Source organism: Cyprinodon tularosa, unplaced genomic scaffold (genome assembly GCF_016077235.1).
Source record: "Cyprinodon tularosa strain WSP-4 unplaced genomic scaffold, ASM1607723v1 ctg729, whole genome shotgun sequence".
Taxonomy (NCBI): Eukaryota; Metazoa; Chordata; class Actinopteri; order Cyprinodontiformes; family Cyprinodontidae; genus Cyprinodon; species Cyprinodon tularosa.
Window position 1 is genome coordinate 756,054 of NW_024039484.1, and position 14,050 is coordinate 770,103.

Here is a 14,050-nt window from a genome sequence, read left to right on the forward strand (position 1 = left end):
AAAGTTGCAAATAACCGAAATGGATAAACTACAATTTTTTTTTCTTTCGAGGGCCTTACTACGTTTTACCAAAGTAGCGTTTCTTGTTAGGAAAGCTCTTTATTACCTAATCAAGGAATCTTTGTCAGCAAAACTCACCCCAAAATAATGAATGTAAAAACGTTTTGCTGCAATGCATTTTGGTCAAGCCATTAAAGATTAGGTTCCATTTTTCCATTCCAGTTAGTCCTAAAACTATTTTTTTTAAATGACAAGTTACTTTTTTTGCAAAAGAGGAATAACTTTAAAGTTGCTGTCTCATCCGTACCCAATATTCCAGCCCAGTGCACACGAGGCATCTTTGATCCTTCATGTATATAAATAGAACCACTTTAATCCTTCATAGCATTCACAGCAGACTAGTTCAGCTCTTTGACCACCAATCAACACTTTTCCAACTCTCACTTCACCTTTCCCTGCTTTCTCTATGGTCTAATCACAAGCTTACGGCCTCTATAGCCATAAGCTCTCAGCTGCGCTTCAGTGTACGTCTGTGTGCATTTTGACAGGGCTGCAATGGAAGGGGAATAAGGTTAGCTGTTCCTGACCGGCTCTAATGAGAGGCTTAAATCTGGTGTTCATTCAATCCACCACTGCTGTGATGAAAGATGAGTGGCTTTTTCTTTTCGTGTGGGAGGACTCTAATAGCCTACCTATCTCTCTCCACCACTCCAAGATCAGTTCATCCAGAACCCTGTATGGTAATGTTAGCATGATCAGTTTTTGATCAATTAAGACTGCTCAGGAAGGAGAATCTGTTGACAAAAAGAATCGGTTAAATAGACCAAATTAATGATGAAAATGAAGTGAAATGAAAGTAGACATGGGATATTTCTAAATATTTCCTATTTAACGGGCTGAACAGTGGAAGATGCATTTACATTCACCCTCTTTATATCTGATGTGTTGCAACAGTATTATGTTGTTTTTGCATCTATCATTTTTCTTTTTATTTGTATAAACAACAAATCATTTTTTTTAGATTTGTTTCATGCTATATTTTAGCCTCAAAAATCGCTGTAAATGCTGAATTCACTCGTACCTAGTCGCAGGGAAAGCAGTCTTACACTTCCTGCTCCCCAAACACTTCCTCCAGCTCCGTTCAAGGAAGCCTCCACAATCCTTTCGTGTTTCCTGGTACGTCCCCTGGGACTCCTTCTGGTGGGATGTGCTTGGTCCAATCTCCTGAGGGAGGCGTCCATTTGAAAAAGATACCCAACCACCTCTTCTGCCTCCTCTCAAAGCAGAGGAGCAGCGGTTTACTCCGAGCCTCTCAGATAAGCAACCTCTTCAGTGTATTTCAAATGCGGAAGCTCAGTTTAGCCTTGGAGAGAGTGAGAAGGTAGACCCAACAGTAAAGAGAGAACTTAACCTTTTGGCTCAGCTCTCTGTTCCCCAAGCCGACCTGCAATCCGTCCGCATCACATTGGCAGCAGCATGGATCCGTCTCTCAATCTCTGCATACCTTCTTCTCTCCATACGTTCATTTAAAATTTGGATTTATATGAAAGTCATAGACAACAATGGCGAAACAGCTTAAAATGTGCGTTTGACTGACAAAACTATCTGATGTTTAGTGAAAAGGTTGGAGACGCATTAATTACAACATTATGAAATTGGGAAAAAATCCTCATCTTTTTTTTCATTTTGCTCTCTTATTTGATCTGTAATGGCAGGAGCAGATCAACAGTCATATTACAGAAGTGTACAGATTTCAAAGTATCAAAGAAAGCCAAAAAGAAACCTCCAAAATGCTCTGCATGATCAAAGGAGGTGCCATCACTGTCCATGGCGAAAATATGCAAGAGTGAATCCAACCCAGAAGAGGGACATGAAAGATTGTTCTGTCTCAGACTTGTCTCTTTCAGTGGCATGCAGCACTGGCTGCCTGGTGGGTTTTCCACAGAGCTTCCATGACAGAGAGCGATGGACTGTCCCTTCCTCTCTTATCGGAGCTGCTGCAGTCCCACAGTGTCTGGCTGCTGGCCTGCAGAGACCTTCTCTCATTTTCTATCATGCACATACACTTGCTGCGGTAATGTTATAGTCCTCTGAAGCTCTCTATATAAATTGTTTCTGTAAAACTTCCTCTCATTTGATCTACTATGGAAAAAAATCAGCCTTGCTGTATTTTATTTAACTTTCTTGTGCATTTTTTTAGGAATCATACTCTCCATTTACATTTACATAAATCTCTCAGATGATGTTTTCCAGATTGCACATGCACTCAGTCACATTTCCAGAATTCCTGAATTTGTCATTTCAGCTTTTTTCCTCTACCAGTTGAATGTTTTGGTTGAGTGCCTTTTTTCATTTTTCTTCCTTTTTATAAAAAGCATACGTTCTCCTGGAACAGACCTTCCACCTCACGCTCCCAATATAAATCATTATGACACTGTTGCCGGTATGGGTTTCCTTTATTGGACGCTTTTTTTTCCCTTTGTTTCTGTGCTTTGGCTGTATGAGCTTGTCAGCCAGCACAGCCCGATGAGATCACTCTTCATCTCACAGTGTCGTCTCCTTAGTTTCCTGCTCCTGATTGCTTGCATGCACTTTCCCTTGATGGCTGGGAGGCACAACAAAGACGAGAGACAGAAGCAGAGGCAGAATGAAGCCTTCATATGCTTTTATTTGTTATTTATTTACCATCGTCAATAGATTCAGCCCTGAATCTGTTATTTATGCTTTTAAAAGACCTCTATTTGTATTTTAATTGTGGAACTGTGAGCATTAGTTGTGATTTGTTTTTGAAAATTTCTGCATAATTAAATTTGAACAGCCCTTCTTGAATAGTAGCAGATTTTTTCGCCTTTTCTTCCACTATTAGAAACTGCTGAGTCTTTTGTGTTACATGCATGTCTCTGAATGTTATAAATTCCTACTCTCTTCCGTCCCTCAGCGTTACTGCGAGAGGAGGTGGTACAGCTTCAGGAGGAGGTCCACCTGTTGAAGCAAATGAAGGACATGTTGAGCAAAGACGTAGAGCAGACCCAGGGCGGCTGCTCTGCCAATCTGCTCTCTGCCACTGAGCTCAGCGTCCAGCTGAGGGACAAGGAGCAGGAGCTGGATCGTGCTAAGGAGGCCTTACAAGGTCAGGAGCCTACATGGGCATCTTGTGTCACCTAGTTTTGTTGATTTGTTGGCAAACACAGCTGGGATTCGAACTAAATGGGAATTTTGGTTTCTAATGTTTTGTCATAATCCTTAGGTATCGGAATTTGAGACAAAATGCCATCTTTGTGCTTTTTTTACTCCAAATCATTTTATTCAGATCAGACCAGAACAGCAACATGTTTTCACTTCACTAAGCAACAAAAAGCATGCCCATAAGAATAAATGTAGATTATTTGTAAAAGTCACACATGTGACACTAACTCTATTCAGTTTGTTTTGGTTTATTTATACAATGTCAGTTCTCAACAAAAGTCAGCAATTATGTACTTAATTGGATCTTAACTGTCTTTATGCACTCATGTTTAAAGTGTAGCTGTTCTTAGAGGTGGGTGGTGTCCTTGATGGAGAGCCAAGCTCACTTTAGCTGAATTCTAATTTTATTGACATTATTAAATCAGAGAGCAGTGTTGAGAGAGAGTGTTTTTTCCTCCTCCCTGTGAAATGAAAGATTTTGCTTTCTAGGAAAGAAAAATTACAATAAGATTAAATTAATTCAACTCAAAGTGGCTTACAGAGGCAGCGATTGTATGTGGTTTGCTGGTTTTCTCTACAGATCTCAGCGAGTTGCAGGTGCTGATCTGCATGCCTGGTAACCGTCACTTAACTGCTGCAGAACAGGTTTAAGGGTTCAGCTTGTAGAACATGGAAACAGTGATCATCAGCAGGAGGAATGCTCCTGGAGAGGCATGCGTGTTCTGTTATGAAAAATACTGGTTTCAGACTTGAATTATTGTGAAAAGAGCTCTTTGCTTTTTTGCTTGAAGAGTCCCACCTGTTGCACGATTGCTGCAAAGCCTCTTGGTCTCTGTGTGAAACCATCACTCAAAAAGACAATCAGATGTTATCACTCCTCTTAGGAATGAGTCTCCACATGCTACCTGAAGATGGTGTTTCAGATAAATCTATGTGTCCAACTGTGCTTCTTGTATTTTGTGTTGATTACCTGCTATCCAGATGGTTATTTTTCACATTTAAAATAAAACAAATTGCAGCCAACATTTTTATTACCAGTAGACACAGTGCCACCCAGTGGCTTTCTCCCTTAGTTGAAATTCTTTTTCGAAATGAAGTGTTGCATGGACTGTGAAGTTGCTGTTCAAAGTGTAAAAGTATTGGGTTTTGTGCCATAGCCATGAAAGCGGACCGAAAGCGGCTAAAAGCTGAGAAATCGGAGCTGGCGAGTCAGATGCAGCAGCTGTATACAACACTGGAGAGCAGAGAAGAGCAGCTGAGAGAATTCATCCGGAACTACGACCAGCACAGAAAGGTAGCAGCCCAGCTGAGGCATCCACATAAAAGCACTGCAGCATGTTTAAGATATTTCAAATTTTAAAAGCCCCTCAAAAGGTTTTTACATCCCTTAAAGTTTTCCACAATGTGTCTCCATGGAAGCACAATCTCTTATTTATTATACTACGGTTGTATTTGATAGACCAACAGAAATGTAAATGTGTTTAACGACACGGCATGTGTTCTTATTCATTAACTTTGATATTTCAATAAAATCCAGTTATTAAGAAAACTAATGCTACACGTTACCCTGAACACATACCCAGTATGAAACATGGTGGTGGCTGCATCATGATGGGGAGATGTTTTTCTTTTTCAGAGACAGGGAAGCTTGCCAGATTTGATGGTAAGATAAATGGATAATAATGGATAAATATAACAATTCTCAAAGAAAACTTCTGAAGACTTAAGAATTGGGTTGAGTTTTGCTTTTCAACATAAAAACAAAGCTACAGTGGAAGAGTTTATATTGAAACATGTTCAGGTGTTATAAATATATAAAACCTTCTGTTAAGTTCTTACATGGAATCTCAATAAAATAAATGAAAGTATGCATTTGTACCGTAACGATGTAAGAAGTTCAAGGCTTTATGTTCATTTTAAACCCTGTTTTGTAATCATTGATATAATATTAACTGTTTGTAATGTTTCTCTAATGTTTATTTTTGTTGTGATATCTGTATTCATTGCTACATAATTTTAAACCAACATTATAAAAACAGGGTATGATTACTGTTGCCAAACGCCAACAGTGGTATTTTACAGAGTGATACACACAGGGTAGAAATCAATGGATTATGAATCCATTTTTGCGTGACTCATTATTAACATGGCAATACAATCCAGCTGAATATATTTTCATACTTTTCCCAAATTTTATGTTTTACCTACTTTCCTACCAACATATTTTTTTCCATTGAGAGTTAAGCAGGGATTTCTAAAAGATAATTAGACGATCTAAATGAAGTATCATTTTAAAACAACAAAAAAATATTTGTCAATTAAATTTTTTTTTTTTAAGAAAACCTGAAGACTCTTTATTGACCTTTCTTAGTAGTAGTGAAAAGTAGTGACCCACTTTTCTTCTGGAGTTATATTTGGTGATGCGTTTTATGTTGGAAGGTATCAAATCAATATCTGTACTCTGCCTGTGTCACTACAACATATTAATATTACTTCCCCTCAGTCTCAACATGATAGTAAATTAAAATATTACTTAAATTCTGAATCCTAAAATTATTTTGGACTTAATTGATAAGATGCTAATTAAACAACACAACAACAAAGCTGTAATTCCTGGACGGCATGTTGTGTAGCTGTGCTTTTTAACTGTGTTTGGAACTCCTCTGATTAATGAAAGTGGTTTTGGTGTTAATCAGTGAGTGTTCTGTGTTTGCCCTCCACAGGAGAGTGAAGATGCAGTCAAAGTCCTGGCAAAGGAGAAAGATGTGCTGGAAAGGGAGAAGTGGGACCTGAGGAGGCAGACCAAAGAATCCACAGAGCAGGCCAACATCCTGCGCTCTCAGATAGACATGAAGGAGAACAGGATTAAGGAGCTGGAGGCCGAACTCACCATGGTGAGTCAACGTGATCGTGGACACTGCATGAACATTGGCAGGCACAGAGAGAACACACCATCAATTAGATATTCTGTCAGTATCTGTGAAGTGTTGAAACCATAGAGTGACTGGTTATGTACCCTCCTCCGGGTAAAAGGAGAAATGTGTGTGTTTTTTATTCTGCAGTGTGTCAGCCCCTTCTTGGTACAGCTGTCACTCTGTGTGCCATTAATCTCTCCTCCCTGTCGCGAGTCACAGCCACCCACAGATCCTCACATCAAGCTGCAGAGCAGATCTGATTTGTTGGCACATCGCTGCCATATCTGTAGCTAAATATCATTCTGTCGAGTCTTATTTTATTCTCCCCCTTTTCACTGGGTTCCACTGAGAGGTTTTGAAGATAAAAAATACTTGGAAAGATTATAATATCATGGAGAGGGGATTTTTTGTAAAGAGGTGTGAATAAGGTACTGTAAAAACATTTGATGTCACGTATCATCGCTTTATGCGTCTTTAGGCTGCTTTTGATTTCATCTTCAGCTCAAAATGTGATCTGCTACAGATTAAATGCCACTTTCCAATTAACTATAAATCATTTATTTATTGAAGGGATGCTAAATACAGGAGATGAGCTAGTTTAAACTTCATTCGATAAATAACTTTAAATAAGCGGTCTAAGATCAAAGCAACAGCAAGGGGGTTTACAGAGTTCACAGAGAGCATCTTCCTCAATATTAAAGTCATATACATTTTAATTAGTAAAAAGAAGAAACATTACAAAGTGGAATTTTTTATTCATGCATTTTTATTTAATGTTTGGTTTCTTCCAAGTGAGTAAATACCCCAATGTTACAACAAATTTCATTATATTTCATTAAGATAGGAAGGGATGCACCAAGAAAAGGTATTCCAGATTATCCCTGAAAGGTCAGGGAGGAAGATCTTATGAATTTTGATGCAGGTTTAGGTTATAAATCAACATCCTGATCTTGGAACATCTTGGAGAGCAGAAAATAAAGCTGCATGACCCTCAGCCCTTCCTATCCATGAAGAAACATGGCAGCGACAGCATCATGCTAAAGTCCACAGGAAGATGTCTGGAGATTAAACCCAGTAGGGAACCATCTTTCTCTCCCTACCATCTACCGGTAGTTGCTGTCGACAGAGTCCACTGGCGCTACAAATGTTTGAAAAATAAGCATCATGATGTATTTATACTAGCAGTTTATTAGAATTACCATAGCACCAGATTGAACCTCTGACAGTTTCTTTCATTTAGTGGCCACGGCAGTTACTAGTTGGTTTTATAGAGCAATTAAATTGTTTTTATTATTTTATTTTATTATGTACCATGAAAGCTTTGCCTAAATTGCATTTTAGTTTAAATATAAAAAAGTCTTAACTTTAATCAGTTTAATATAATTTATATTCTTTTAACCCAAAATTGAATTTTGAATCCTTAAAGGTATTGTGGAGGATTTTTACACATTTTTTAAAAGACCTGCCCTCTCCACGCGTGCAAGAGCTTGCACGAGCCCATTTCTCCTCGTGCACACTCTGTTTAAAAGTTGATGTTCTCATTGCTCATACAAGCTTACTGTGTCTGTCCACCCTAACCCCTAAATCCCTCAATCATTATATAGAGTGGGGACTATATAGTGGACTTTATAGCAAACTTGGTAAACTTACGGTTGGTCACGTAACCCCTCCTCCACTGCGCAGTGCCTACGCCATCTTTGTCATTGGTCGTCGCTGTCGGGTAGCGACAGCCTTTGGTGACAGCGGGCCGCTGTGACAGCAAATTCCATAATGCTTTGCGAGGAGAGCTTTCCGTGCAAAGCATACAGTAGCCTCTCTTTGGTTCTCATACACTTTGTAGACACTTTTTCCTCTTACGACCCTTGGCCATTTGCAGAGAACCATGGTAAGAGCACTGTCTGAAACCGTAGCTCACCACACATATACCCCTGAAAGTGTGCAAGCGCAGAAAAAGAGCTAATGGGACGAGCACGTAGGACGGCATTATGTAAACAAATCAGCAGAATGATTGACAATTCAGAGAACCGCTTATTTAGATGATCCACCCGGTAATAAAAGAATGTTGTTTACAGCTTTAATGTTCTTGGAGTTTTCCTAGGAGTTTGTACAGTAGGGTAATGAAACTATAACTAAGTACATGCGGGTGGTTTGGTGACTTACAATCCTCAGTCTGAATGTAAACCAGACTGGTTTTCTTTGACTCAAACTCTATTTCAACACTTTTCTATGTGCTGCTCTTCCAGGCAAAGCAGTCTCTAGCCACTCTGACAAAAGACGTACCCAAACGGCACTCTTTGGTGGTGCAGCCGGAGCCAGTTGTAAACGGCAGTCAGGAGTGGGTGATGCAGGCCGACTTGCCGCTCACCGCCGCCATCCGTCAGAGCCAGCAGACCCTCTACCACGGTCACAATGCAGACCGGCAGGGTAAGCTCTCTGCACCTCTATTAAACCTGCACTTTCCCTATGTTGCTTGGTGTTCCTTTAATCAGCGAACTAACACAGGGGTTTCTGGAGGTTTCTCTAACTATGGGGAATTTTCAATGTGTGTGTGTGAATGTGTGTGTGTGTCTAGCTGTGGTAAGGATCAGCCCCTGTCACACTCGCCAGCCCTCTGTGATCTCAGATGCCTCAGCAGCTGATGGGGACCGCTCGTCCACTCCCAGTGACATCAACTCACCTCGCCACCGGACCCACTCCCTCTGTAATGTAAGAGATGTCCAGCCCAAGTAACCGCCCTGCTCCACATGTCCGCTCAGTCCTTACCTTTCTTTGGTTTGTGTGTCCTGCTCTGTCCTGTCAGCTTAATGGGTTCGCCCTGCCTGCTCACTCAGTGGTGATTCAGTTGTTTTTAGATAAAATTTTTGAATTTAAAGTGTTTTATTCTACATTTGATTAAATTAACAATGAAAAAGAAATTAAGGTTTTATAGCTCGCAAGTAAAGGCCGCATAGGCCTTTTAAAAAGTTTGTCAATCTTCAAATGTTTGTGCTTTTTGTACAGTTGCTAAATAGTAGTTTATTAAACGATTTTAAATAAATAAAAAAAAGTGGGATCAAATCCAACCTGGATCATACCTTGTTGAATCGTGGATTAAGTGAGAATAATCACATTACTCAAAAATTCAGACTTTAGGTTTACTAGTGGCACACAGACATGCAGAATCAAGAAACTGTCCCAGAAGTACAGGCCAAGCAACATTTCTCCAGGAGTCACCCAAAGGCTCACGCAAAAAAGAACCCAGAACAGCATCTAAAGCTCTGCAGGCCTCTGCTGCCTCAGCTGATTTTAGCCTTAATGAATCAATACACAAAGACTGGTGGGAAAAGCCATCCATACTGGAGTTCCAGGGCAAAAACAATCGCTGTTTAAAGAAAGCAAACAAATGTTAATTTTTTTTATTTACAAAAACATATTATTTTGTAATTGAAATAAGATTTCTATAGTTTATGTTTGGTGAAATGCAAAAAACACCATACAGCCAGATGCACATCAGAGTTGATGCTTCGGACTGTTTTCCTTCTAAGGACAAACTTCAGTTGATGGTACCTTCAATTCTGCTGTTTACCTGAAAACCCGAAAGGAGAATACCCGTCTATCAATGCAAGAACAGATGGATTATGTAGCTGTACAATAATGGTAAATGGCCTGTACTTATATTGCGCTTTTTCAAGTCAGGAGACTTGACCAAAGCGCTTTACACTACATTCAGTCATTTACCCATTCATGCACACACTCACACACTGATGGTGGCAAGCTACACTGTAGCCACAGCTGCCCTGGGGCTCACTGACAGAGGCAGGGCTGCTGTACACTGGCGCCACCGGGCCCTCTGCCCAATCCAGCAACTTTTAAAAAATTCAATCAAACTAATGTAAGATTTTCAAATGGTCTAGTTTAAGTTTTCTTAAATCCAACTGTAAACTAAGTGTGATTGAACAAAACATTCTTAGAGGAGGTGTAAGCCTAATTTCTTCCACATAATCTAAAAGCCCAGTTGCTTTCTATTTTTTTTTAAAGGCAGGTTTTACCTTCTTAGGGCTAGCAGCAGTGATGTTGATAGGATACCATCAACTATATGATTGCAAAAAAATTACATCAGTCTGAATCAGTCCCATTATCTCATCTAATATCTTTTTAACAGAAACTTTATCATAAATGTGAATCGAAATGAAAGCAGGAAGACACCATTAAACAACATGCATGCATAATAGGACCAAGAACGGGTCTATTAACAGTCTTCTCTATTTACAGACACAAAAGGGTAAATATTTGTATCAAACCCCAGTGAGTAGTTAAAAAAAGGCGCATCTCTGTGAGTTTAACCTGTCTCAACTCTGTTTTTTAATCTCCTCTGCCCACTCAGTCAATGGAAGATCTAGAAGACCAGAAACGTAAGAAGAAGAAGGACAAGATGACTCTGGGATCTCTGTCACGGGTGTTCACTCGAGGCAAGCAGCGCAAGTCCATGGACCCCGGCTTGTTTGATGGTACAGCCACCCCTGATTATTACATAGAGGAGGATGCCGACTGGTGAAGCTGAATGAGCGTGTGTGTGTGTGCGAGTGCAAGAATATATCTCCATGCATCAAATTTGTGTGTTTTGGGATGTGTCTGGAAGAAGGAGATGGATGGATTGTAATGAAAACCAAGAGACTGCTGTCCCCATAAATGTACAGTATCCTGCTCAACAAAAATGTATGTTTGTAAATTAAATATATATATATATTTATAGATGTACATGTATGCATATGTATATATGTTTACATGCACATAAATACATATACTGGGTTATTACAATGTGTAGACATGTTCATGCTGTATTATCCTTTAAATGTCTTATTGTTTAATTTTTTTTATAAATAGACACTTGAAGGACTGCTGTTTATATGTACATATAGGATCTAATGTGAAAATAGTGTTTAAATGTTAATGTTATCTGGGTTTTGTTACTCTATAGTTGCTTTCAGCATGATTTGCAGGATTGGTCTCTTTTTTATTGTGAGTTTTTTATTCCTTTTCTTGCAACACACCAGGAAGCATTGCCAAGTTGACCTAAAAAAAAAAAAAAAACACTGATTGGAGTTTATTGATTATCTGTGCTGCTTATGGAGTTTATGTTGATCTGTTACAGGACTTCCGTCACGAACGTTCGTTGCATATCACACTGTAAAAACATCCTGTATTTTATTTTGAAAATGTTTGGGGATGTCCCGATTAAGATTTGCTTGTGACTCATCCAGATCCAAGTAATTTCAGATTCAATATTCACCAATTGTGGGTTTCAATCTAATACCTTCATTTCTTACAGCACAGACTTGCACGTTATAAACTCATCATCCTCGGGTTAAGTAAAGCTATGAAAATCCATGCCGTGTAAATTATTTATGTCTCATTAGCTCAACAGAAATGATCAATTGTCCTCATTTTAGTAGCCTCCATATCCTGGTGCTGAGCTTTAAGAAGTGTCTGTCATGTCAGCTATATCTTTGGAGTCATCTAATACATATCTGATAAAAGTATGTTTTTGTGTGATACAATCTTCCAAAAGTTTTTAAATTCTAAATATGTTTTTCAGGAAAATCTTAGACATCAAAGCAGAAAAAATAAACTCTTAGCAGAACAACTCAAACAGGCACTGCAGTGTGAAAAACCTATTTTTGAATAGTAAGAGACTTTATTCTGTTACATAGAAATGGCAGACTAAAAACTAAGCATTCCTCCACAGAAAGTTTTTAGTTCTTTAAGTTCATGTTTTTTCTCCCAAAAATGTGAAAATAGATTATGTTTTATTTTAAATTTGAGGGTATTGTAACATTAGTCAGCCTGTGCAGCTGACCTTAAACCATAGAAAATATGGTGATCAGATGGAAGGAGAGCAGCTACCCACATATTGATCAATCAAAATGATCAGGAGACGATACTTGGAGATCAGATCCAGACATCCCTAAACATGAAGAGAAGTACTGGCTGACCAACAGCCTTTTTATGAAGAGCACAGCTGCACTGATTTAAACACACCAACTAAAAATGTAGCTTTTTCCAAACCATGTGCGAGTGCCAAAGACATATAACCCATACTTCAAGCTTCATCATTTGGTTGCTGTTAGTAACAGCCATGTAACACTGTTAACGTCACTCATTTCCAGCTGAGTGCTATCTAACGTGTGCCAATCAGAGACAATGGAATGTGCTTTAAATACATGCATGGTCCCTCTGTGTTGCTTTGATTAAATATTCATTCATTTCCTGTCAAATTAAGTATCATAAAAGCATCCTTCTTGTGTTATTTTTCCCGTTGTTTCTACCAAACCTTGCATTACGAATGCATGCCTTCCCCCTGCCTTATTGAGAATATTCCTATTTCTGTTTTTTTTTTTTTTTTTTTTTTTATTGCGTTTTGTTCACTCCCTCCTCATTTCCTGCAAAGATGGCTCTAATAAATCTCTGTTTAAATGCTTTGTAAATTAGGGTAATAATACATACACAAAAGATTAAATTTATTGAAGTATTTTATTTAACAAAATGAGATAAGCAGAGAGGTGATTCCTGATATTTATGTGCTGCAGATGTTGCAGTCAGATGTTGAGGAGGTTTCCAAGTGAATTATAACTGAAATGAAAAAAAAAACTATTTTAAAAATAAAAGCGGAAAGTGAACACTTTGTGGTAGTTTTTCTGTTCCATGAGTAATCCTGTTCCTGTGTCTCAGTCTAACGTGTTTGTCTCCTCCTCCTGCCATTTCCTAATGGCAACTCTCTCCTAAACCAGTGAGTAACTCCTCATCTGTGATTACCAGCTGTCTGTTTCTGCACTTTGGGGATTATTCATATCGCTCATGTCCATTCAAGAAAAAAAAAAATGCAAGTATGTGTTGCTGTTCTTTGAGGAGAAAAGATAGAAAAAAACAGAAACTTCAGAGTGACATTTGGATTTGCATGCAGCCCCTTGTGTCAGCATGAGGAGACGAATCAAGCAGGATTCGTTGGTTCAAGTCAGTGTTTTAAGTCTTTCATAAATGGCAGAAACATGAGATTTTATGAATGTATTACATTTTCTTAATGGCAGTAATTCTTCATATCCATCAGATATACTTAGTAATACCTTCACTAGCATCAGTAGTGAGTTTAACCACAAACTTGACTTGTCTAGCTGTATTCTGACATATTCAGAGATAATTTTGTCCTATATCAAATGAATATTAAACATTTTTTTCAGATATAACAGAGAACATTTATGTGAAGGGAAATGTTTTGGCACCACCCGGTGGATTGGTGGTGTAATTTTTCTATTAAAAAAAAAGTTCTTGAGTTACAATTACAGGTGCATCTCACTAAATTAGTATTCTTAAAGTTGATTTATACTTCTACTATACTTCTAATTATTAAATTTGAAAAGAAAATTTCTTTTGCTTAAAAGGTTAAAATGACAGAAAGGAATTTAATGCAGAAATGTGATATAATGGCTTATCCAGCCGTGTGAAAGACTTGATATTACAACTGTCCAGGAGGATAAGCCGCTAAAGGTCATGTGCTAATGTTTAAAATGCTGTTACCAAGTGAAATTAAAAAGAAGGTTGAGCTGAAGGGAAAAGAAATGTGGCAGAAAAAGCCACACAAGCAAAAATGCCAACCATTTGAGGGCGTTATTAGGCAAATCTCATGGGTAAGATTCACAAGGTTTGGACTGCAGCTTGAATCCTTCCAGTGCCACTAAATAATGGAGTAAAAAAGATCGTACTCATTATGTTGGTGATGTTTGAGCTTATTGAAATAATCAAGAGTTCACCACTTAGAAGAAGAGTTGGGAGACTCAGAATCTATGTTGTTTGAACTGAAGTGTGATTTTTTTCAGTCATTGGAGTTTTGGGCTGTTTAACCTGCCGCTATAGACGTGTTCTTTCTGCCGGACAGTCCAGAGCACTTCATGCTTTTTTTTTTTTACTGAAAAGCT

The 14,050-nt window shown here is 38.5% G+C and overlaps 1 protein-coding gene across 6 annotated transcripts in view; it reads left to right on the forward strand.

The window, feature by feature from the left end:
* kaznb (kazrin, periplakin interacting protein b) overlaps window positions 1-14,050 on the forward strand; it is a 178,967-nt gene that overhangs the window by 155,427 nt on the left and 9,490 nt on the right. For 3 of the 6 annotated variants that reach the window (XM_038269353.1, XM_038269355.1, XM_038269356.1), the window contains 6 exons: window positions 2,939-3,130; window positions 4,344-4,480; window positions 5,910-6,080; window positions 8,345-8,525; window positions 8,674-8,807; window positions 10,465-10,588. In XM_038269353.1, coding sequence (XP_038125281.1) covers window positions 2,939-3,130; window positions 4,344-4,480; window positions 5,910-6,080; window positions 8,345-8,525; window positions 8,674-8,807; window positions 10,465-10,588 — 939 coding nt within the window. Of the gene's footprint in view, window positions 1-2,938; window positions 3,131-4,343; window positions 4,481-5,909; window positions 6,081-8,344; window positions 8,526-8,673; window positions 8,808-10,464; window positions 12,758-14,050 lie in introns of those variants that run through there. The other 3 variants (XM_038269357.1, XR_005279303.1, XM_038269358.1) reach the window with 3 other exon arrangements.